We start from the raw sequence: 25,995 nt of genomic DNA, 5'->3' as shown, positions 1-25,995 counted from the left end.
TTCTGTTTCTGGTTTTATTGATAATTGAGCTAGCCATGTTCAATAGCTAACATTCACATTTTGGTCTGTTTTATGATGAAGAAAAAAAAATGAGGAGAAAGTAGTTTTTTTGTTTTGTTGCTTACCTTTTAATATTGAAGTCAGAAGGACAAAAAAAAGTTGAAATGGGGAGAATATAATCAAAAATGTATAACATGTATAATGTTGAAATGTTCAAAATAATGTTCTTGAGATTATAGTAAAACCAACACCGGCTCAAAGACCTGTGACAGCCACCGCCAATGAGATTTAATAACAAAGATGTTATTTGGCTTTTAGCATATATTTTATTTGCACACACACACTTGTAGGGTCATACATACTCGACAAGAAGAGAGAGACGTGTTCTTTTACTTGAGACAAAAACGTCTCTGATGGCCAGAACATTCCATATTTCACAAGAATTCAAGTGCAGAAAACTCAGAAAACCTTAGAAGGTCTCTCCCACTGCGACAGACTTCACATTTCTCCAATACCATGCAAAGTTCTGTCCAGTTTATGTGTTTTTGGACAAGCTGCCCAAATTCCCAAACCAGAGCGGCAAGAACAGAGTGATGTCATTTTACTCCTGCCACCCTGGGAGAGGGCGTAAATTTCTCCCATCTTCCAAATTATGCATTGACCGTTCAGTAGCAAGATGGCGGAGCTGGCTGGGCTGTGCTATGCTATGCGCGTTCCTTCTTTGTTTACACAGGAGAGACTAATGTCACAAAACAACAGAGAAGTTGATAACTTTGTACGGTGGCACTCTTACCAGGGGGAGATGTGTGTCTTCATCTGGGTTTCCTCATCAGACTAGTGCACAACATTCACTGCCATTCTTGATTGGTGTTTCTTTGTTCAGCTGACTGGTGCACGGATGACGTCACAATTTGCGTAGAAACCGCCCCCCCCCCCCCTGCTATTTTGTATTGCCTGAGTTGAAACACAGATGGCGCTGTGGAGCCTCTTTTTTTTTCCGTGGAAACACGTGACACCCGGATTGGCGGGAAAGGACTAAGTGAGGAGAAGAAAAATCTCTACTTAGAGGAGAGGGTGATCTGAAGATATCGATATAAACTGACGTTAACTGAGTCAATACAGAAGCAAAGAAAAGCACTTTGATTCATTCAGAAGTTCAACATTAACATCTTTAAATCTCTTTCTATTTTTCTTAGGCCATAACTTTTAAATAATTTTTGGTAGTGGGTAAATATTAGGATCAATTAAATATTGATAAATTTTCAAAATAATATAAGTTGGCCTTCAGCAGGTCTTTGGATGTTAAATTGAATGAACTAAAAGTAAAAATTAAAAGATAACTATGTCCATGTGGTGGTTTAAGCCTAAGGGCAAACATTACATATTTGAAATCATAACCTACAGTGATGCAAGGGTTCAGAGATGCACCAAATGAAAAAATATACATTTCAGTCATTAGAAAGTTGAGACTTGACTTGGAAAAAACAACGTAAACATGTCTGCTCACAGTGAAGAAGTGAAACATACGTATGAGCAAACAATTATGCAAAGGTTGTCAAATAGGGTTCAGGTTTCTTCCAACCATCCGTTCATTTGATTTGCGTGTTGAGTCGATATTGAACACAGAATATCACATTACTGGCATTGTATGACGATACCTATCATATCAGTCATAAAGCAGGAATACCCAACCCTTCAACCTGTTATAACCTGCTAGAATATTTGAATTACTGACTGAGGTACTTCTGAGATTTACATCCATGCAGATTTGGGGTGTAACAGCAAATGTAATGCAAACCCATTACAAAATATGAGCCACAACAGAAAACTCTGAATTAAACTCAGGTGCTAACGATATGATGCATTCAAATCACTCAAACAACCCCAATTTTTTATAAAAGAATTATAAATCACTAAAGCCCCAATATCATTTCAAGAGTTTTTAATACAGACGTTGAAAAACAAGAGAAGCACTTTATGGAAAACTAAAAATGACACAAGCATACATTCACCAACAGTCTATATCCAATAGTCCTTGGAGGGTTTCAGTCGACTGGTATCTCCAGCTGTCAGAGACTTAACATGCTGGATGGACATGTCAGAGGACAACATGGAGAAACAGAGGTCAAGCGCACACCACAAAAGTCACAAATTAGACATGAGTATAGTTATTTTTCAACAGCCTTAAATTATATGTTTTGCCACAGAGGACCAGCAAACACTGTAATGGTCAATCAGATTATATGAGCAAGCTGTAAACATTTAGACACAAAATACGTGACAGATAACAGCATCTACCATTTCGTATTGAACAGCTTGTACAGTCACAGTTACGAACATCACCAGTTTTTGCTAGCAGGCACATCGCTACTTGAGCCTTTTTCCTTAAGATGTTTTTTTTTCTTTCTTTCTTTTTCGCTGAAACTGTTTCTTGCAGATAAACTGTACAAAAAGTCAAGAAGTGAGCCTTCATGACAACAAGCATCAGACTTGCTTTGGTTCAGCAGAGCAGCGTTTCTCCCGGTGTCTCCTCGTATGACCACGGCGGATGATGATAGCCCGCCGCGCCGTGATGACAGCGCCGAGCCGAGCAGGTGAGGTCACAGCCAATTGTCGCTAATGGGAGCGAGATCAGCCGCAGCAACTAGCAACTGTGCAGAAACTCTAACCTTATTATTTACAAAGCTGCACCTCGCTCCTCATCTGTCTCAAATAGAGGTTCGCCGTCGGTGCGCGCGGCTGAGCAGATTATCACAGTCAAGAAAAAAAAAAAAGATAAGAGGGGGTAAACAAGCTATACTGTAGCTGTCAAAATTTCATCCTGTCTGATTTCCCTCCTTTGCTAGCGCCTCACTATATGTAAACACAAACACACACCCACACAAAGACACCACATCTGAACACACAACCACAAAAAAGTACACCCCTACACACACACACACACACACACACACACTTGCAATTTTACCCGTCAAAAATGTTGGAAAACCTGTCAGACTCTCACAAAGGGAAGCAAATATATTTATTTATTTGACTTCAGAGTAATTACCGGCGTTACCGCGGTGCTCGGCTGTGACATCCTCTTTATGGAATCAGGTGTCAGAGTGCGCCGTGCAGGTAGAGACGTGTCAGGGAGGAAATGTGACTCTTTTTCTCTCCTAAATCTTTAATCAAATTAAAGAGGTGAGCATTTTCTCCTGCTTACTCCTCGTCATCTCTATCACTCTCTTTTTTTTGCTGCCTTCCCGTCATAAGAGATGGGTAGAATACCGAAACTGCCAAGTGTACATCCAGATGCCATAAAAAATATTGCTTGTCAGCGCTTCCACAATCTTTGGTGCCGAGGAGGCTTTCCGCCACAGTGCACACACACACACACACACACACACTCACGCACCGCACACACGCATACTGCAGCAGCTCAAGGAAAACGCTAGAGCCGGGAATTCAATTGAAGGTATTTGTTTCCATTTCCGGCTATTTGGCAAAGATGAGCCTAGATAAATATGTTACTCGGTGCTGCCCGAACAGGAGCGGTAACTTCAGAGGAAACACGTTACTCCTTGCTTTTTTTTGTTTCTTTCTTTTTTTTCTTTGACTCTAAATAATTGAACAGAGGGGGGAGGCCTCTGCAGGGTTCATATTGAGTTTTTACTTACTTTACCAGCATCTGCCTTCCTTTACACATGCTTGCACACACGCACAGATCAGATGGCAACAAGACTGTGTGAAACGCACTACACTTTGAACTTTTTTTTTTTTTAAACAAAATAAGCATGGAGAAGGATGAGTGCAGGTACAGTATGGTCAAACTCCGCTGGGTTTGCAGTTGCGCGCGCTCCTCTTCCTCTTTCGCATGAACACCACTAGGCGCCTCGGGGCCCTGACAGAAAAGATATGACATATTAAAAAAAAAAAAAAAGAAGAAGAGAGGAAAAAAATAGAAGTAGGGAATGAAAACAACTTCCCTCATAAAGAGAGAGAGAGAGAGAAAAAAAATCTCGTGTTTTACATCTCTCTCAACAACGACAGCTTCAGGGACAGTTTATGTGCACGAGACAAAGACACTTTGACACTGTCAGCTTCAAGCTCGCGCTGTTTGGCGGCGAGAGGCAAAGTCGGAGCAAAGCGGCCTGCTCAGCTCCCGTCGACGCACGCACGCACGACGGCTCGGTCTTTTGTGTGCGACTCAATGTCTAGAGGGCCTTTATGGTAATGAACGTGAGGTCTTCCCCTAGCTAAAACACATCAATAAATAAAACATAGGAGCGCCGCCATTGTGGTTGATTCACAGGCACTGCCACTTTAAGGGCGCATAGCTTCGCTGTGATGCAAACACACCATCATAAACACTTAAGATGAACAATCCACCTGAGACTGAGCAGCAGCCCTTTCATCCACACAGAGGGAGAGAGATCCATAATTAAGAGAGGAAAGTGTAAAGATGTAATCGCTACGTTGCTGATAATCTTGATTACCATTATTAAGTAGTTTTAAAAGATACATGACTCTGAGCCACATTTAGAGGATCTGACTTATTAATCAGGCAGCTGTTTGCAGTGGCGCTTCAGAGAATTATAGGAGAGGTACAGTAATAACTCAGCGTGAGCCTGCGTGTGTGTGTGTGTGTGTGTGTGTCTGAGTGGTTTGAATGTCCCTGATGTGCAGCTGGAGGAATTTCACTGGACATTAAAAAAAAACAAAAAAACATTCATGAGGTCGTAAAGATCTCTGCAGTGAGGAACTGAGCTGACTCAAACAATTAACACAATCAAAGTCAGTTTAAATCCATGCCATACAAGCTCCCATTTGTGCGTTTAAGATTTTAACACAAGCGCTCGCTTCTCTGATCACATTTTTCCTCCCTCTAAAAGCAGAGGTTGTGCTGTGGGGGTCTCACCCTCAGGTGTGAGGTTAGCTCACATGGGTTGTTTTTGGATTTAACCCACCTTCCTCAAACCATGTGCAGGCTCTTTAAACACGTCTTTAAACAACAACGTTGAGAGGAATAAATTCGGTTTAATTTCAAAGACAAAAAAAAAGTCTAAACACCTTGAATTCAATTTAACATGAAATAATGATAGTTTGTGTCTGAAAAGTTTTGTCTAATTCTGTTGAACCTTTAGCTATTTCATGTAAAAGTATCTTAGCATAATAAATCACTCTATCTGGTAAAAAAATAAGAAGACCCCAATCCCTACATCCATGTGAGTGTGTGTGTGTGTGTGTGTATGTGTGTGTGCTACGCAATGATAAAATTTGTAAAACAAAAAACATATATGCCATAAATAGTCATAAAGGCTGACACAGAAACATACCATAAGGGTAGTGTGTTTCGTGGTTTCCTTTTAATTCTTGCAGAATATTTTCCATTCATCAGCCACAATCATGCGAAGGATCAAAACCTGTTAGAGTGTCACATCTGAATGGCAGAAGACACACAGTGCAATTCATAGATCATGTTCTTTATCCTCCCCACAGCAGGATGTTGAACGAAACATTTTGCAGCTTTGGATCTTTGATCAGGCTTCACCAAAGTCACACTGCCCTCCATTGGTCGGTGATTGTACTGCAACAGCAGTGCAGAAAGTAAAGCCAGCGCTCATGCATAAGGTGTGGATTTGTTGTGATTCAAGTTGGCTACATATCATTTTGGTTAATTAATGCTCTGAAGACTCAAGTTTGGTGAGGTACCAATGTGAACTTTCAAACGTTTTGCTCCCTGTGGGATATGAAGTGTGGCTCATGTTTGTCAGATGGAGGCACAGCAGGAGATTATAGAAATACATCCTGTCCCGGGATTGCAGAATTAATTCTGTATTTCCTTCTTTTAAACTGTCCAGACAACCCTCATTTTCTTTCTTCTTGGTATAATGTGGATTGTTTTTTTTGTTTTTTTTGTTTAGTTTTTTTTTATATGTGCCACTTTTCACAAAAGTATATTACATAAGGAACTTTAGATTGCGCGCACACACAGTAAACAGAAACTAAAATTTATACTGTTTTGATGTTTAGTTATCTTTAATACTGGTAAACAGTATCCAGTATCTTATGCAAACATCAAAGATTTTTGTTCTTCCTCTGTGTAATTTGTGAGACTATTAAAATCCATCAGATTTATCAGATTTCCCCTTTAAGCTAGTTCCACAATAAAAACATATCACAATTGATATCACAGGATATTATTTGAGATCAATATATGACTTTTAGTTCCTAACTTTAACCACCTTTTAAGCCCATTAAGCTAGTAAATTGGCAAAACTTTTGCTTTAAGTGTTTTTTTAACACAGTAATGGTGTATTGATAATTTTGCTCTAACATCTAAAAAGCCATAAACTCCTCCTGGATTGCCTTTAAGTCTGCTCCCTGATTTGCAAAGAGAAGAACTCATGAAGGAATGCAAGACAATATGAAATGCGTCAATTATTTGCATAAAAGGTAAAAGTGTAATGTGTTCAAGTGGCTCCCACTGCTTTCCAGCAATGAAAAACTTCGAAAGCTAACGGAAGAAAATTAGTCCCTCCCCCCCACCCCACCCCCTCATTAAGCTGCAGTATTCACTAAAGCAAATCTGAAAATACATTTAAGTGCTCATGGCCTGAAGGGAATTAGGAAAGCTGCAATTTTTAATTCTTCCCCATCAGTGTCAGAACTTCTGCTTCAGATTCATGTTGCTCTTGGAGCTATTTGATGCTGCCGGATGGATGTTTCCCGTTTGCTTTTTGGGGAAGTATACTCGGCTCTGGGTAAGCGGCAAAAACACAAGACCTGAGAAGAAAGCACAGAACCAAAACACGGGTGTTTTAAAGATTAGCACGACAGTGATGAATGTACGAATGAATGACTGATTAAGCCGGAGTTTGACCGACGTCCCCGTATTATTCACTGCACCTGTTTGCACTGAAATCGTTATTATGAGCGCAGACGATGGCCGAGTTCACGTAATTCTCAGAACAGCCAGTCCACCTTTAACCCAAGCAAATTAGTGGCCAGAAGTGAAAACAAGTGTGTGTAGAGGTTTAAGAGATCAGTCTGGTAGAGACTGAGAGCAAATCTGTCTCAAGAAGCCAAAAGGAAATGCTGAAGAGAATGCTTTTTTTTTTTTTAACGTTACGTTGAAAGAAAATACTAGGTCCAGTTAGTTTTGCAAATCCCTGAAAGAAAAATGTTTAACATTTAAGCTTCTAACGTGTGACGGCAGCCTTTTCACTGCAGTTTTTGTGGTGACATTTATAGGACGTGTGATGCTGATTTAATAGCCCATCTGGCATATGCGAGAAAGACATTCAGAATACTCAGGCCTGTACAGTAGCAGTAATATATTAACTGCTTTCATCCAAAACAAATAAACAGCTCTGATTTCAGATATATTTAGTCGAGAAGGGTTATGAAAAGTGCAGCTTCTGCCTCAGTTTGCATCTCTGATGTGCACATATACTGATCAGCTATAAACGTATGTTTATAAATTTTTGTAAATGCATTCATGCCATATTAACCTTTTCACAAGAAAAAAAAATCACACCACACTTTACAGATTTTCATTGGGAAAATTAATAAAACATGCAGCCGTTTCCTTACCCTTCACAATTATGCATCATTTAGTGTTGGTCTTTAACGTAAAATGCAGCCACATCCAATAAATTTGATTGTTATTGAAGAGTTAATTTATCTTGGTAACTCAAATCTCTAAGAGAAGCACATTACATAAATTAACATGAAAGACTCTTTACCTTTTATTACTTATTGCTAATACAAAACGACATTTAAGATTACACCTGATCTATGAGAGGGGTGGAAAAAAAGCAATTCACAAATGTGGGCTTAACGAACAGCACGTCTAATCCCTGCTTAAACATTGTTATTTTCTATAGATACTTTGAATCTGACAAACTCGCCTCATCCGAACTCACATTCCGACTCACTGGACGCGATCGTCTATCGGGCTCGTACCTTGACAAAGTTCAAAGGGGTACTTTTGGAGCGCGCAGCTAAGCATGGAAACAATCTGCATTTGAATTCACGATCATTGCTCTCATGGTTTCAGTAGCGTAGTATGTTTTTCTGCAATTTCAGCCAGACACGAAGAATAACTGGGCAATAAAGGCCGGAGGAAAAATATCCCACATCACCTAACACATCTTCCTTTTCCAGCTTAGAATATTGCTCTTATTGACAGTGACAGACTTAACTGGTCCCAGACTTTTCCATCAAAGACACTTATTTCTGCTGCTGCACATGCACAGGACCCGGCAGCACATATATTTGAATTTACAGGCTGGACTCGAGAAATGTGAGGGTGGTATTAGTTGACATAATGAAAGCAGAGCAACTTTCTGAAAGGTTATATTCATCTCTTGTTGTTCTTGTTGCCTGAAATATATGGAGGTCATCTTAAGGCTTCGACCAGAACATGTGTCACGACTATTAAAACGTCATATTGCGATTGCGTGCAAGCATTTATCAATGTGAGCAACACATGCACGCACATAAAGTCAATTAGAGGGCCCACAATGCCATTCTGAGAGCTTAAAACAAAGAGCGCAGTGATTATGAAGGGAATATCAACAGATTTCAGCGGTGAAAAAAAAAAAAAAAAGGCTAAAAATCCCGCGTAGCTGTCGCAGACGCCTGACCAGAATAATGAGTGGCCGATGTCTGGGAGGCAGGTTGAGGCTAGGGCTGATTTAAAAAACCGGTCGTGTTTAGGATATTGTCCTGATCGAAACCAGATGGTGCTAAAAAAACATACTCGTTTTCATTTTTCATTGCGAACTCATTGGGTAAAAGTCCTCCCAGTTTACGGCCGCACTCATTGGAAGGAAGTTTAAGACCATGTCAAGATGCCAACAATGAGTTTCTCAATGAAAACTCAAAGTGTGGAGTTTACGAGGAGCTTGGCAGGGCATCTAAAGCCCCCTCGACAAACCTATAAAATCTAACGAGAACGTGCTAATTTAACTTGATTCTCCACGAGACTTCGTCATGCTAAAGAACGCGCTATTAAAAGTGTTTTAAATAAACGTCTGAAACCCGGTGCCCCTTGTTAACATGTACGCCTGCGCTTGTACGGTGTTGGTCCCTCAGGACCAGGAAGATGGTTTGGCAGGAGGGTAGGCGGGGTGGGGGGGAATCACGAGGAGCAGGTCAACACGGGGAGTGGAGGGGAGAGAAGCAAGCCAAGACAGACGGAGGAGTCAAAAAGCAGCCCGTCGAAGTGCTTTGAATCCGGTGGAATTCCTCTCCTCCTCCGCGGCTCCTCTGGGAGGCGTCAGGAGCCTGTGGAGAGAGCGAGGTAAGACGGGGCCTGTCAGGAACAAAGCTCCAAATTCACATGATATGTTTAGCTAAAAGGGTGAAAGAGAAATGAATCAAAGCTTGGCGGGATCAAAGAAGCGCAACAATAAAGTCGAGGCGGTTGCCATGGGACCAGCAGGAGATGCATATCATTTATAAGTTGTTCTCCGGCTTTGTCAGATGTGTGGGGGGAATTGACTGTTATTGTTTGGAGGGGTGAGGCGCCGCTGGAGGGGGTCAGGAGCAGGGGTCATCGTCACGCAGCGAGAGGAATATATCGTTCCGCTTGTTTTAAAACAGCGGTTGCCTGTGATCGGTGTCGGGGGGCCACACCGGAAGCACCTTCAAGCCTTGTGATAGCAGACACAACAACAACTCCGCTACACAGACCCCCCCCCCCCCCCCCCCCGCCGGCGAATATCGCATCGCCACAGAACCATTCGGGGGGGCTGAGCATTTGCTTTCCGTGCTACATCGTCAGGGCTTGTGATCAGTCGTTTTGTATGAATGGAGAATCAAATAGATGTTAACCGGAGAATTAGATTTTTGACTTACAGTTGTAACAACGGATGTGAGAGCCGCGTTCAAAAATAGCCGTGGTGAGGATGGCGTCTCAGTGAGCAGATTCAATCCTCGTATTTTTAAAATAGACATTTAATTAAATGCAAGGATAAGCCGCAAATATTTACAGATGACCTGAATCTAAACGATTCATCAGTAGGACTACACCATATTAGATGACGAAAGTCTTTTACATGTTTAACTTTCTGTTTGATATAAATTTTTTGTCCATTATTACATAAGTGTCTGGGAACTGATCAGACCCGTGGTTTTGAAAATGAAACATTTTCCAGGTTTCGCTTGGTTTGGGGTATTGTGTATTTTTTTTGCATGCTGGATCCATCAGATCTGGACACAAGGCTGTATATGTAGCACCTGGACTATTTAACTCTGAGCCAAGCTGTTGTACAATACGCTTTAGGTGTTGTCTTGCAAAAAAAAAAAAAAAATCATACATGCCTGGTTAATAGTTTATTGATGTTTTCACAGATGTGAAAGTTACCAGTTCTTTCTGCGTATAACAAAAACACACTCAAAATCACAGATGCTGACAAAAAGCCAGATGATCCCTTTTTCTCATCAAGGAGTTTCCAGCACCTTTTATACCCATTTATTTTGCACCAGATAAGTCCTGTTCAATGTTTTACAGTGGCTTTCAGCTTAGAGAATGTTGAACTTTTGTCTTGCATTTCCGGATGGATCTCGTGGTTCGTTCCTTATAGATTTTCTTCCAACGTTTTCTTGAATCTTTTGCGTACCACAGATCAAGTGTGCTTCAAACGGTAAAAGATCGGTGTTGCATTTCTACTATTGTTCCTCAGTTGGCAATTTCGTGGGGTCCTCACAAAATATCTGGAGTTTGACTTTGCATATGTTTGGCGAAAAGCTTAGAGAAAAGTAGATGAGATGAACCGAGAGAATCATATTGAACCCTTGCCTTAAAAAAAAACAGTCTTCTTCTTCAAAAGATAAAAAAATTAGTCAATGCAATTGACATGAGCATAAGCATCCCAACATTATCTTCTTTTCCTTGGTGTCTGTTACACTCCTCTGTGTCTGTAATGTGCACCCATGTAATGATGGAACCCACTCGTCTGCTCTTTCAGACTGCACCCATGAGGAATCCTAAAATAACAACAAAGCGCCCTCAGTCGGTTTGATAAAAGCTCAGTCACCAACCATTTCGGCTCAGAGAGTTTCCGGCCCGACTGCATCGCTGAACGACAAGTCACAGAAAGAGACAGAAAGGGGTGAGACGCTTTCATATCTGACCACAACAATAATTGTCTTATCGCGATGTGGTCCTTGTTGATGTCTTGTCAGGGTTAGATGTGCTTTTGTTTTCATTCTAATGGTAACCTCTACCCTGCTCCTCTGCTGATTTTGACAAATATGCGTGGCTGCTTTAAATACATGTTTTCTGTGAGATCCGACATTATCTGTTTGTAAAAAAAAAATTAAAAAAATTAAAAATTACACTAGAAGATTTGATGTTGCTCCATCTGAAAATCACAAATTAGTAAATCTTTGCACATTTTCAAGGAAACCTGCTAAAGCTGCTATCTGCCTTTGTCATCTCTTTACTGTTTCTATGATTTATGACGTATTCCCGTTAGGTTTAGCTTATGTGTGGCTACTGGGATTAAAATTGGATGTAAAAAATTCATACTGTGCCACTGTGTAAGTACAGAGTCAGTCATTTTTCTCAGTAAGTAAATTCAAAGTCAATAAATTCCTTTATTCGTATTATTGTTCTATCTGCAATGTATGAGTTGTTCCAAAAAATTATAAGCTCAATTAACCAGATTAAAGTCATGTCTGCGCTGCCATCTCAACACACTTCCAGCATTCGCTATGCAGAGGTGATTGAATCTCAGTGCATGCAGAACATAGCATGAGATTAGGTAATCACTATGAGTTTTTTTTTTTTCTTAAATTAAAAGTTAGTAGAAATTTAATAGCTGAATTAGCTGGGATCACATCCCATTTGCTAGTGTGTCAGATGTGTAGAATAGTCACTCATATTTCCAATACATCAAAACATGCTCTTTAATTAAACTAAATTTCCATTCAGTTATTATATTTATCAATGTTCTGATTGATCAAAACTAATACAATGAGCTTTAATTTAATCTTAAAAAAAAGAAAAAAAGATTTGTTTTAATTTCCAGTTTTACATCCGGCATTTTTGTGATAAATGCAGCATTTCATCAAAAATAACAACACACGGAACAGCGCTTTATAAGCTCCCCTAATCTCGTATTATTGAAATTCTATATGCCAAAATAAAACTACTTCAATGAGGAGTATCTGATTTATTTTTACCCCAGTCCCCAACTACTAGTTAAATCCACAGTGAAAATCCCTCTGCTTTACCAATGATGTCAAGCCAGCAAGCGGCAAACAGCAAAGAAGGACTCCATTGTTATTTCTAACTGGTAGAAGCCCTCAGGTTATTTTTCCTCTGCCTTGAAACAAATCAATGAAGCACAACTCACTTTGAACAATTGCACATTTGCTGAAATCAGATGTGGGCCGAGGAGCCAGCCGTCATCACGTTCGCTCCTCTGTCAACAGAGTCCTCGTCTGTTGACAGAGGAGGACTTTGATAAACAAGCCTGCTCTTTGAAACAGGTGCCCAAGCATGAGTTCAGTTTTTAAAAGGCAATTCCGAAAAATGCGCTGATTAGAGGATGTTTGTTATTCTGGATCCAAGCATTTTGGATTCCGCAGACCCTCCCTGAAGTAGCTAAAAGGCTCCGGCAATAAACAAATATTGTTTATCTTTAAGATGCCGCAAAAGAAATCGAGATGGGCAATTTAAAAAAAAAATAAAATAAATAAAAAATCAAACATAATTATTTAATCAAATTATTTTTTCTGGCTGTTAAGCAAAGCCCTAAAAAAAAAAAAAAAAAAAAAGGTAGCGTTAACGCTGTGGATGTTTTATTTAGCCAACGTTGCCCTCAAGTGGCATCTTTGCAACTTGCACAACATTTCAATTTGACGTCAAAAAAACAAACATAATAAATCTAAACCCTTGCTCTTGGTACTATCTAAAAGGTTCTGATCACATCATTCATGATAAATGTAAGTTTGCTTTCGTAACTGCTCTATTACTACGCGCAGGACATGTTATCGCTGGCCGCTCTGCAACACGCAGCCAAGCCAGTTCACAAACTCGCCTTATCCTCTCTATCAACATGTGGAAGTGCTTTAAGGCCCCTATCTGCTAGCAGCAAATGGTCTTAAATCAGTCATTTTAATATCAAAGCACTTAACACTAGAATGATGATTACTTGCAGGTGGATAGCCATGCTGCTTGTCAGGACTGCATTTGAAGAAAATGACTGAGCTCTTATCCGACACGTACAGTACAGCCAGCGCTCAATACGCAAGATCACATTACAGAAGATTACTTTGGAGTTTCAGCAATTTTCCCAAATTACACTGGCCTTTGGTCTCCGCTAAACTTGATTGACTTGAATGGTTTTCATTAGGACGCGCAGCAGAGTGTTTGCTGTTGATGCCGGCACACGAGAGGAGAGGCATTTTTGGAGGGTGAAGCGGGTCCAGCTGCCGGGACACTCAAGAGTGGACAGATATGCAAAATACCCTTTCTTGGAAATGCTTCATCGTGTTTTCTTGGAGTTAGGGGGGTTGGAAACAGACTTTGCTTTGATTTGTGACGCTCATCTGTATTTCAAAGGCCTGAAATTTTCCCACAACATTTAACCCGTTTTGCTCTGGTTTCCTTTGATGTCCTTTAAAAGTGAGAAGCGACACGACCTCGAGTTGTTCCGAAAAGCATTGCAAACGTGATTTTTTTTTTTTTTTGTAATGGCCATGGTTGACATTGTCAATAAAAAAGAGAGAAAGGGGGAAAAAAAATAAAGCATCTTGTGAATTGCTTTGGTGTCATGTTTGAACTCGAGTCCCCCCTTCTCCTGTCTCTCCTTATCCACACACTGAAACCTGAGAAATGGAAATCAGTTGGATGTCACAGAGAGCCTGGATACGAAATGACAGGAAAATAGCAGTGAATAACACTGACCACCCTTCTTTACCCTCCTAGGAAAATACTTTAAAAAGCAATCCAAAATGATCCGCGTTGTTTATCAAAGCCAGTGATCCTCCCCGTGCTCCCTGCGGCTCTTTGGCTGCTTTAACTGCTGCCTCCAAACTGAAATCCAAGAAGAGGATCTGTAAGGAATTAGGGGATGGTGTCCTACCCCTTTACAGATTACAAGGCAGTGCTTCCAAACCAAATGCACACAATGCACATTAATATCCAACCTGGCAGCTTCAACCTCAATTCTGATAGTTCTCTGTCGTTCTTTATTAATTTGATCCCGGTAACAGATATGCAGACGTTGGAGGGTGGGGGGGGGGGATTATTCTCTGTCAATAGGGATCTCCATATGTTTCTTTGCTACTCTCAGGCAGATGCGGTGGTTTTTTAGCGCCATCTTGAGGAGATTACTTGATCCTGCAAGAAACTCACAAACCACACTTTGTATGGAGAATTCAACTTTAGCAAGCTCGGACAGATGATGTGTTTTTGGAGCGATGAAGACTGAAAGACAAAGCAACGTCCTTTCTATGCTACATCAAAGCAGCAATTTTTATTTGATTTTTTTTTATGTTTCTGAAGATGCTCACAAGCGATGAGTCAATCAGCAGGAAGGATGTCAAACTGTGAAAGAGACGGTGTGGAGACAACATCCTGGTTCTCTGTGAGAAAAACAAGGAAGAGGACGATCAACTCCAGAAGGTCATGACCTGAATGCAAGTCCTTCACGTTAAGCAACCGTTCAATACAGAAGGAAGCTAACACAACCGTCGCTTCGGACACTTTTTTTTTTTTTGCAGATTTGTTGTGGAGTGTGTTGAAGTACCGCTTCTCAGTGTGGAGCTCCAGCTGCACTATCCCATGCAACAGGGCCCTGCAGAGGATGTTCCAGTGATCGGTCAGAAACAGTCTCTTCAACATAGTCTACCTGAAACTACCTGCCAACATCAAGTGAACAAAACTGCAGCAGTCAAGCCCCAAACTGCTACGCAGCTTATTTATTTGCACTTTATATCACTTTTTTTAATGTAATTGACGCTGCATTTCATGCCCTTAGCTGAGTGAGAGTGTGTGTGTCTCTGTGTTGCCCCTGTCCAGGGTGTACCCCACCTCTCACCCAATGTATGCAGGAGACAGGCGCCACCTCCCCAGGGACAAGTCTGTATGGACGGCGGAAGTACAAAGTTGCAAAGGTATAATATGGAGCTAAAATTGATTCTGTTGATATATTATTAAAAGTATTTTTTTTTTTTATATTTGTAAATGTACCCCAACCACTTTTTTCATTTACATCCTGTTTACTTCACATGCAAACAGGATGTATGACAATAATGTCATAGTAATAGCTGCAAACTGTCATTTCTGATGACAGCTCTGTTTTTAAAGTCCGAAGGCAAGAGCAGGATTTAACATCTCCAACATTAAATGTTTCTAACATTCCCCGCTTTGTCCTGAAAATTTTTAACAGTAACAAGTTAAAAAAATTTTACTTGGCAAAATGTGTGCCCTCCATTCATATTATATTATTAATTATTCTAATACTAAGTATTTTCAATTGTGCAACATGTTGCTCTAAAAACATTTAAGTGCAATACATTAATTCTACTGCTGTGCATTTCCCCAACCTTATTTCTGACATGAGGGAATTTTACATTATTATTTAATCAAAACAAAATATTACTTCCAGCAGACATAGTTGTGAAGAGACTCATTATGTAACAAAACGTTTGATGAATAATTTGAATTTTCAAAGTCTGGATAAAGTTACTAGATTTAGGAAAGTGTTACATGCAGCTGTTAAATGTCTTCATTTTAGAGTTGGCACAACAGAACAATCTTAATTCAATAATCTTCAGAATAGTGCAAAATCTGACATCCTGTACATAAAGAGTTCAGCCTGAAATAAGGACATCTTTCACTTATTTTCATATTTAACAAAAACAAAAGTTAGTGTTTAATATTGGCAAAGTTCAACAACATCCTTCATCATAACCAACATCACAAAGCTCTAAATGTAGGTAAGGGTGCAAGTCTGCTACGCCTTGGTGCAGAGCATTGCATCCAGAAGGTTGTTCGTGTGCTTCACTTGTGCCGTTATGAAACCGTGACCCTTCAAAAGCCGACTGTACTCCGCCGCACTCCGCTGCTTCCCCTCGCTCATGCTGAGAGCCTGCAGCAGCCCTCGGCTCGGGCCGCTTCTGTTTTCATCCAGAAAGATCTCGCTCAGCAGGAGGCCACAGCCTGGCGGCAGAAAGTATATGCAAACATGCAACGTTAAGAGCACGAACAGAAAGAATAAATCACCGTATAAGCGAGCAGGCGCTTTGGCTCGGCTGTTTCCTCGCACAGGTTTCACAGAGAGCCCCGCGCTGCTCCTTTATGCTAACAAAGCAGCAGTTGATTTTTTTGATTTTATATTCCAACAACACTCGGCTTAGTGCTTCTAATTGTTTTTAACAGTCTAACAACATTAAATACAAAGAAACTATACACAATTTGCCTTTTTTTCTTAATTATTTTTAGCTTTTATACCTGGAGTGCACGCATCTGAAATTCTCCTCAGCAGAATATGCAGCTTCTCGTCGCTCAGATCATGGAGAATCCTCACCAGGATGTACAAGTCCGCTTTAGGCAACTCGTCTTTTAAGAAGTCTCCTGTCCGAACAGCAGGGAAACGGGGAATTTACAGTGCAAATGAGAGCTCTGGCTCCATCACTACATCACTACGACATCTAGTAACTGAAAACAACATGATTGACAACTAACCAGCTTTGAAAGTGACCCTTTTGTCTGCGTGCTGCCGCTGAAACGGCCCACTCATCTCCACAACGGCAGGCAAATCGAGCACAGCCACAGACAGGTCGGGGTGGGTTTTAGTCAACTCGTACGCGAAGGCGCCGGTGCATCCTGGCAAAACCGAGAAAATCGTAAGCGGACGAACGTTTTCTCATTGGGAAAAACGGCGAGCTCATTTTCCTCGTCCCTTCATTTCTTACCGCCCACGTCGCAGGCCGTTTTGTAGCTGGAGAGGTCAAAGGCCGTCGCCACGGCCGCAGCTGCCACTTTAGCAGAGCTGTGCATGGCATGCATGAATCTCAGCTTGGCTTCCTATAAAAGAAAAAAAAAAAAAAAACAAGCAGTATGGTATATCAATGCGGTAAGCTTTTTGCAGAAAGTTTCATCTACACCGCATCAATCAGATAGTGAACTGCAAGATGATCACCTGACAAATCTCTGTAGATGCCTTGACCTTCCCACGCTGGCTAGTTCCCTCCCGCACCGCGCTTTCGAGGTGAGAGAAAACGGGCCACAATGTGTCATTACAGTGAAGAATGTAGGCGTTCAGCGAGAAACGAGAATCTGAGCGCAGGAAACACGAGGCCACGTCCGCGTTCTCAAATCCAGGTTTTGGGCGTCCTGCTCAAACAAACAATAACAAAAACAAATATTTTTTTTTTTTCAAATGTTATCGAAACATAAATTCCGAAATTAAGTTCCATCAATGAAACTTAGATGTAGATTTATTACACACAGAGTAACTTATTTTAGTAAGTTGCGGCCCTAAATAGGGCGACGTGTGGTTGCTCTTTTAAGTGTTCACAACCGATGGAGTCCACGCCTTCTGAATGCGGTTCATACTCCTCTCAAAGCAGGTGTCCTCTCTGCATCTTATGTGTGCCTTTTTCTACCACACTTTTTCCATCCACTCAATTTTCCATTATGCAAACCTTGGCATGGCACTCTGATCTATAGTAATCTTCTACAGATCAGCTTTCACAGATTACCCTCCGTTTGAAGGACTTGATTGTTTTTTGTGCGATATTCAAATTTTCTGAGAAGCCTAATATTTGAGTGTCCGACCCTCACAGATGGTTATGAGGCGCAAATCATAACTGTGAGGAATAAATACATGCTTACTGGAGCAGGTTGATTGTGATAGTGGTCCCAGATAAAAACAACAGAAAAAAAAAAAAAAAAAAAAAAAACATTTGAGATACATCACTGTGTTAAATTAATCTAGATAACATATGCTTTTTGAACTAAATTAGCCAATTTAGCCATTTTAAACCTAGTAAGTGAAGCTGCTTATGGAATAAAAACAGCGTCAGAGGAATGACTAACTTGTATCTCTGGTCTTCAGCAGCCCCAGTGACACACAAGCTTCCAGCAGCGTCTCTGTCCCCTTCACAGAGGCTTTGATCTCCTGGGCTATCTGCTCTGCGTCCAGCCCAGGCTTCTTGTGCAGAACGTCAAACAGGCAGAACTTCGATGCCGTGAACAGCGCCTGGAACATTTTCGGGAGATACAGCAACGATGCACGAGATGTAATCATATTAAGGCGAAAAGATCTACAGATAAATTAAGAAGCGCACTTTCAAAATGATACTCAGCAAAAATGACGCACAAAAAAAAAAAGAAGGCAAAAACAGATGACACCAAAACAAGAGCAGGAACAGGCACGGACTGAAGATCCGCCAACCCTCCTCCTGCAGCAGCAATATTATCGAGAATCTTGCTTTAAAAAAGAAATGCAATTGATGAACAGCATCGATAAATCAGACACTGACGTCTCAGTCAAATTAAACTTATTTGTTGGATTAATACCTTTTAGAAACTCCTGATGAAAATGTTTCCACAGAAAAAACAAAGATGTTGGGTCACGAAAATAATAGGCAGTGATTATCAGGTGATAAAAAAAAAGTAATAAAAATAAATAAAAACATTAGCATCTTTGTGCTGCTCTGTTAATTTCAGCATTTTTTATTCTTCGTGTTCTTTTTTCACAGCTTGCATGTTAGCATAAATAATTAAGCTGCAAGAGTTTTTCCAGCAGAACACTTTTAAATAATGAAGCGCTGATTAATCAGAGTCATGGTTAATGTTTAAATTATTTAATTGAACACAATGAAGAAAAAGAAAGCAACCAGAATACTACAGCAAGTGGGATATTGTTATCCATTATTTTTTTTAAATGATATAGGACTTTGCAAAAAAAAAAAAAAAAAAGAAAGAAACTGTAAAATTCATATCCAAAGTAAGAAATTGTCAACCCCCAATATTCAAGAAATGTTTTGTGACAGGGAAGAGGGTTGTAATTTAAGAAAAAGGAAAATAAATAAATAAATAAAAACTCAATGTATTAGAGCAACCAAAAAGAGTCAGTGGGTGAGCTAGACTTACGGAAAAGATTAACAAATTCACACCAGCTTAAAAAAAAAATTATACAAAACGGAAACGAGTGGAAAATATACTGTGTCAGTTAATCAGCCGGTGATTTAAATCAGCAAAAATTTCCCATGACCGTAAAGTCAAACACAGAAAAATGATTACGAAGGCATCAAAGCTAAAACGTCCCACTTACTGAAGTCTTTCAACAAACCAGCAAAGGGCGTGTTCTTTGACGCCCCTTTGGGTGTACGGAGCGAAAAAAATCAGATAAAGAATTTTAATGCCAAGTGTGAACAGTCAAGCTTAACACTGTCCACTTTTTGCATGAATTTGCAAGAACAAGTAAGAAAAAAAAAAAAAGGCTTGAAATGGGCCCCAGTTCAAGTTGTACCGTGCCTCTTTTCCAATGCACTGGACTATTTAAGCTCAAGCTCGAGTTGCAAAATTCAATAAATAAAGAAACCTCTGTACGCATTGCTTTGGCTTTAACTTCAACACAAAAGGTGTGATCTGCTCACCAGCTGCGAGCTTCCAGAGCACCAATCAAGCTATAGATGGTATAATTAGATATGCAAGGCAAGTAAGAGATTGTGTGATGTTAACAAGGTGATGCACAGTGTAAAAAAAAACAAAGTTTTTAAAAGAGCCCCCTAACAGAAAGTGAGAACCAGAGAAACAGGCGTGATCTGTTGAAAGCATGAGAGTTTTTAATGTAGGCTGCCAGGAAGCAGAAAAATGACTGTGTGACTGCGGAGGTGTCAAGTAAATCTTTGACATAAGAAAGCAGCACTGATTGAGTGACATACTTCTACAAACCTACACCAATGACATGAACCACATTTTGGAAACAACATAAATCAAGTCATAACTGCCACACTGAAAGAGATCAAAAGCAAAAACGAAGCACCATTTGATGAAAGAAGTGAGAGTTGAGATTGATGCAACGTGGAAAAAAAAAAAAATCATTTTGTGGGAACCAGTGTTACAGCAAGCGCTCTATAGAAAGCAAAAGAGAAAGAATTGTGCAAATCTGTAGGGGGAATTCTGAAACATTTTACAAGAACGATGATTTATTTTTTTTTTTCCCACATTGTCATCCTCTTTGAAAAACCCAAAATATTTCACTTACTCATCAAGAAACGTAAAGATATCAATCTCAGCTGTGTTTTATCACCGTGAGCATGTTTTGATGGGCACAATGAAGTTGCCAGGAAACTTAGAAAAAAAAAAAAAAAAAAAAAAAAACAGGAAGCAGTGCAACTAAAAAAAAAAATAAGTGCAAAAGTGCAACTTGTAAACCACATTTTAGCACCTGGCTCAACGTTCTCACCAAAACGGCAACGTTTTGCTTTAATATTAGAACAAATTTGTAAAAAAAAAAAAAAAAAGAATAAAACATGACCGATAGTCCTTACTGCATAGAGATTCTCAATAAAAACTGTAAGCTAAAAGGTAAAATTAATGCTGGAAACTCCTGTTACCTTTGAGGCTTTGAATCCGTCCATTAGCTCATAAATCAGCTCCAAGTCTCCTTTTTGAGGCTCGCTGTGATCAATGACGGCTCCCTCTCTACTCCTCAATATGGCAGTTTCAGAATTATGAAGCTTGATCTCTCCAGCATCCTGTTTCGACAAACTATTGATGTTTGCCTCACTTTCTCTGTCTTTCTTTTTCACCTGTAAGAAACAGGGTTTCTGTAGCAAAATCAACCAAAGACCGACAGCATTTGAACACGCAGCAGCCTTGACGAACCTTATGAAGCGGGCTGGCCGAAGGGCTGCTGGGTTTGGGGATGGATGTGGAGGTGTCTTTCTGCTCAATTAGAATCGGGGTGGAATGACTGTCATAGACAGACTCGGTTTTCTCAGGGTTGATGAAAGAGCAGTGGTTGTACATCATGTCTAATTGTTTGCAGAAGTGGTTGAGGGGAAACCCGACAACGTTTAAGAAGTCTCCGTGGACGTACTCCACCAGCATGCCACCCAGAGCTTGAATGCCGTAGCCGCCAGCTTTGTCCCTGACACACACAGAAAACATTTTACTTTACAGTATCACATAGACTGAAAGCAGTAATATATGACGAGAGAGAGTGTGTGTTGGAAAACTAACAATGCACACTACCCTCAAAAGGCTTGTCCAGGGTGAAACATGGTGGTGGCAGCATCGTTCTATGTAGGTAAGGTAATTTTATTTATATAGCTCATTTTCAGCAACAAGGCAATTCAAAGTGCCTTGTTGTAGGATGCTTTCCTTCAGTAAGAACATGGAAGCTGGTCAGACTTGCTTCAGGCAATCCTGAAGGAAACCCTGGAAAGCAATCACTGTCCCCTGGATAGCAATCACTGCCATCTTCACAGATTTTCTTCAGCTTTGCCATGATGAGTCAAACTCTGTCTTAAACATACGGCGGTAAACCCCGAACTACTGAGATGAAACTCGAACGCTTCAGAGTTTCATCTCAGTAGAAACTCTGAGGTGAGTTCGATAAGCTCTTTTGGATGAGTTCCAAAAGAGCTCATCTTTTGGTCTAGATGAGCTCTAGACTAAAAGCAAATGTATCCCTTGGAGTGGCCCAGGCAAAGTCCAGATATAAATCTGATTAAAAATCTGTGGCAGGACTCGGGAGTTGATGTTCACGAATGCTCCCCCCCCAATCTACTCTGACTCATTTCGGCTTTCTTGCAAAAAGGAAATGCCACGTAAAAATCTACATGCAAAACTTGAAATGTTTAGGGTCAGTTTCGGCCTCGAGCAGAGCATCTAAAGTGTGTTGGTGTCTTCTGAACGAGACGATGGTTGGACGAAGCAGGTAATGGACTGACAGGTTGTGGTTTTGTTTGCAGCAGAACTTGACGTTAATCTGATCTCCTGTGGTGAAGAAGGTGCTTTCAATTTACATCTACGGTCCGACTCTCACAGATGGTTATGAGGCGCAAATCATAACTGAAAGAAAGATATGTTGGAGACAAGCAGCCGAAATGAGTTTCTTCCGGTGGGTTGCCTGATTCAGCTCTAGAGAAAAAGTGTGAGAAGTTCCACCATTAGGTGAGAACTCAAGAAGTGGAGAATCATCAAACAGAGCTGACGATTCTACGCATGGGAAAGCATCAGTCAAGGTAATTCAGGAATCTCATCAGGATGGACCTGGGCGCCTCTCTTTGGAGGTTTTCTAGGTTTGTCCCATCAGGAGGAAACCCAAAACCCAAAACTTGCTGGAGGGATTATATAGTCCATTTGGCCAGGGAATGGTTTGGATGGTGCTTAGGAGAGGTTCTGGGTTCCCTCTTGGTCCTGTTGCCCTTGTGACCCAGTTAGTTTCAGATAACTGATTGGTGGATGGGATGATGGAAAAACCTTGCCAAATCAAACGAGGTGGACACAGCCTTAACAAATTTCAAAGTCCAGAAACAGGCGAGTTCATGCACCTCATAGTGAGTAAAAAAAAAGAAAAGAAAAAGATGGACTGTGATGTTACCACACAGACTGAGTAGATATTACATACCGACTCCCAAAGTTCAAATTTCTATACTCACATGGGCTCACCACTATTGATGTACTCCCATAGCATATCTTGTGAGAGATCTGCAAACTTAACCTTTGTTTCTTCATAGAAGTCTATCAACTGGTAGTCCACTTCATCATCTGGGAGGGGAGCAGGAAAAGTTCAAACATTACTTTTAAATTAAAAAAAATTGATTTCAAAGTTAAAAATAAAAAAATCTCCTCAACTAGATATATACTTATATATATTTACTTTAAGTTTTAGAAATGTGCCAAAAGCAAAACTGTTATAATGTTAAAACATACCGTCTTTTTCATGACACAAGACAATGGCAACTCCAGTAAAAACACTGTGCTCTTTACCACTCAAACTGAAAAACATAAAAATAAAATAAAAATCACACTTTTTTAAATTATTTTCAATGTAATTTGTAAGACAGTGCAAAGTCTATACCTAGACAGCATCCTGTACGCATCCTGTTTGTCCACCGGCTTTTCCAGAATCATACCGTCGACAGTCTGCAAATTATGGCCCACAAACATATAAACAGCTAGATACAAACATGTTTACGATAACATCATGTGGGTAAATTCTGCAGCGCTTTTCTCGTCTTACCACAATGGTATCTGCTCCGATCACTATGTCAGGAGTTTTCAAGTGTTTCTGAAGCAAATTAGGTCAAAATGTGTTCATGAGAACATTTACTTAAAAGGCAATTTTGCGTATTATACTGAGAAAATAGCCAAACTCACAACTGGCATCCTCCTGGCCACCTCCAGGGCCTTCTGCTTGGCTGTCTCAACAGCATACTCATGAGGGGCTTTGAAAAGTCGCTTATCCAGAGTTTCTTTAAACCAAGACGGCACCACCTCAAAACGTAAACCCTAGCACACGCGAGAGAAAAATACGATTGAACGATTTAGAGTGTAAGCATCTGCGTCTAAATAAATAAAAAAATTTAAAAAAAAACATACAAATGAAAGCAGGATGCCTTTAACTCTGAGGCAAACTTGTAGAAACCAAACATATTTTTTCACAATCTCTTAAAAAGACAATCTATTTGAACAGAATACCATTTTACTATACAACTAAGAGCATGAGAGCAACCTAATTCACACATTTACTGTGATAACATTTGATGAATTTTGTAAATCTGGTAACATTATATTTTTGATAGTACAGTGATTCTTGAGAATAGGGACAAAACAGGTCCTATAGATAAAGCACAAAATTAGAATAAAATATGCACAAAATATATTTTTTTCAAATATCTGACTCAACTAACCTGAGTCATGTGAGCACAACAATGTATATTTTCCTGGTGTTTGCTGAATTTTTATTTTTATTTTAAACATTGTAGTAGGTGGATGATGCCTGTAAAAGCCCTTGTCCAGGAGCAGAACTCAATACATTATAGTAGTTTAAAACAATTAAAGAAATATTAAAATTATATATGATCACAATTAAGTATAAATAGTCATATAAATAATTATAAAAGTATCAGTAAACTGAATTAAAAATCATTTTTTATATATTTTCCAACTCCATTGAAATTTGTCCCTAGTTTTTGTCAACACCGTCAGACATGAAAAGAATGTAAAAAAAAAAAAAATCAGACATTATTGGGGGCACCAGAACTTCTGAGGACCCCATGACTACTTCCTTTCTCTTCCTTTGCTCAGAGGGCTAGTTAGCTCTGGTTAGCATATGTTGTTCTTTAGTTTTTTCTTCTGTTTTATTCCTAAGTTGTTTGTCACAACCATGACGTGTCAACACCATAACGGGCAATTTACAAAACTTTGATGAAATTTTGTGAAATAAAAGCTTAATTTTGGTATATTGTAAAGATTTCATGGACCTGACGAGTTACAATATGGCCTCCTTCAGAATAACATCATATAAATTGAGGTAGTTTGGTATTTTGTCAACTCCGTCAGATGTCAACTCCATCAGAGTTTTTCTGACTCTTTCAGTGAAATTGTTGACAAATCTCACTTAAATGTGCAATTAATTCATTTTAATGTATTTTACATAAATTGCATTACTATCAAGTTTTTAATTTTACTCACTAGTTTGTCACCACCTTCAGTTCTGTGTCAACTCCGTCATGCAGTGTCAACTCCGTCAGATGGACTTTTTGTTGTTTTTTGTTTTAAATATTAGGTTTTGTTTCTTGAGAAGTATTTGTCTGTAAAAATGAGTGAACATGTCACTAATAGGGTATTTTTAAAATAATTTTATATTTATTTTTGTCAGATGGTGATGACAAAGTTCTGCGTCAGGTCCATTAAAAATTTAATTTTTAAAACAAATGTTGCAACTGGGAGCCTGCACCTTAGCATCTTTACATTTCCAAAACATTATTTGTCATATTTGCATACATAAGGTTGAGAAATAATAATAAAAAAATATATGGGAAAATTAAAACCCATTTTGTCCTTATTCTCAAGAATCACTGAGTAGTAGTTTTAGGGGCTGCTTTACTTAACCAAATGTGTAAAAAACATACCGCATTGCGGAGTATCTCCAGTCTTCTAGGAGAGGAACTAGCCAATACAACCAGTTTACCAGACAGCTTAGAAATGACGGGATTTAGCACCATGGTGGCCTTAGAGTTCAACTGACCTGAGAGGTGAAAGGAAAGAGGCCACAGATCTATCAGACACACAGACACTGTTTAAATAATCGATCAACATGACGTCACCCTGTGCTGTCAGTTCATCACTGGAAGTATAACACGATATACTTCTATAGATGCTACACCTTTAGTGTGCGATTTTATTTGAACGTTTCTATTTTGTTTTTACTTATTTGATTTTACACACATTATCAATGAATATATTGCCATAACAACAGACTTTCAGCTTCATCACGTGATGTTCAGCAGTGAAATAAAACCAGTGGTCTACTGTAAGATTTGCATAGTTTGGAAAGATTAATTTTATGTTGCAGCATCTTTATAAAGTTCTGAATAAACAGACTAGCATTTGCAGCCACTGAAATCAGTTAACTATAACTGCGTAAATATGGTATTCAGGACAAAATGTGCAAAGTTATGTATTTATGTCAAGTTATTTGTGTAAATTTGTGGTTCATAACTCCCTCACTCACACAGTTCAAGCAGCACTAGCTCGTATCAGCTAACTTAACAGAAACCGTGACAAAACCAGCAAGGTTCACGTCTATGAATCACTCAGCTTAGCAAACGAGAATTAATTTGAAAAATTACGTATCATTTAATTCAATAGCTGTTCGCTGGTCTCCAGTCTTACCTGCAGAAGCCAGGAAACATGGAAAGAGCAGCTTGCTAAAATAACCCGAATGACGGCTGCAACGTGATGACGTAGCCTACAAGTGAAGGATCAAATGCCTGTGGGTGCGCGCCATTCTTCAGCCG

At 39.7% G+C, this 25,995-nt stretch overlaps 1 protein-coding gene and 1 long non-coding RNA gene across 3 annotated transcripts; one reads left to right on the top strand and one right to left on the bottom strand.

The window, feature by feature from the left end:
• Positions 1-5,910: 5,910 nt before the first annotated feature.
• LOC107835706 (uncharacterized) lies at positions 5,911-15,170 on the top strand. 2 transcript variants are annotated; one of them, XR_001661516.1, is made up of 2 exons: positions 5,911-6,746; positions 14,510-15,170. It is a non-coding gene; the product is annotated as an uncharacterized LOC107835706 (long non-coding RNA). The 2 variants fall into 2 exon arrangements; XR_001661515.1 differs by lacking the exon at positions 5,911-6,746 and adding an exon at positions 9,692-11,105.
• A 679-nt stretch (positions 15,171-15,849) lies between these two features.
• Positions 15,850-25,974, bottom strand: asmtl (acetylserotonin O-methyltransferase-like). The gene is made up of 15 exons (XM_007547193.2): positions 25,871-25,974; positions 25,108-25,223; positions 23,351-23,482; positions 23,214-23,261; positions 23,052-23,116; positions 22,904-22,968; positions 22,630-22,738; positions 20,849-21,113; positions 20,578-20,772; positions 18,050-18,212; positions 17,151-17,344; positions 16,924-17,035; positions 16,694-16,834; positions 16,460-16,582; positions 15,850-16,168 (listed from the first exon to the last, which is right to left on the bottom strand). Exons 2-15 carry the CDS (start codon positions 25,198-25,200, stop codon positions 15,963-15,965), a joined length of 1,911 nt encoding a protein of 636 aa, XP_007547255.1. The 5' UTR covers positions 25,201-25,223; positions 25,871-25,974; the 3' UTR covers positions 15,850-15,962.
• Between the last annotated feature and the right edge of the window lie 21 nt (positions 25,975-25,995).

The sequence above is a fragment of the Poecilia formosa genome, unplaced genomic scaffold (genome assembly GCF_000485575.1).
Source record: "Poecilia formosa unplaced genomic scaffold, Poecilia_formosa-5.1.2 Scaffold19, whole genome shotgun sequence".
Taxonomy (NCBI): domain Eukaryota; kingdom Metazoa; phylum Chordata; class Actinopteri; order Cyprinodontiformes; family Poeciliidae; genus Poecilia; species Poecilia formosa.
Note: the sequence above shows the minus strand (reverse complement) of the source record. Positions and strands in the feature narration are given on the sequence as shown.

What these genes read in the sequence shown, in the direction of transcription:
- asmtl (XM_007547193.2), bottom strand. Translation starts at nt 25,200, where the DNA reads ATGGTGCTAAATCCCGTCATTTCTAAGCTGTCTGGTAAACTGGTTGTA. An exon ending in TGGCCAGGAGGATGCCAGTT is followed by an intron (nt 23,262 to 23,350) that starts GTGAGTTTGGCT and finishes AATTTGCTTCAG; the next exon opens with AAACACTTGAAAACTCCTGA. An exon ending in TCGGAGCAGATACCATTGTG is followed by an intron (nt 23,117 to 23,213) that starts GTAAGACGAGAA and finishes CATAATTTGCAG; the next exon opens with ACTGTCGACGGTATGATTCT.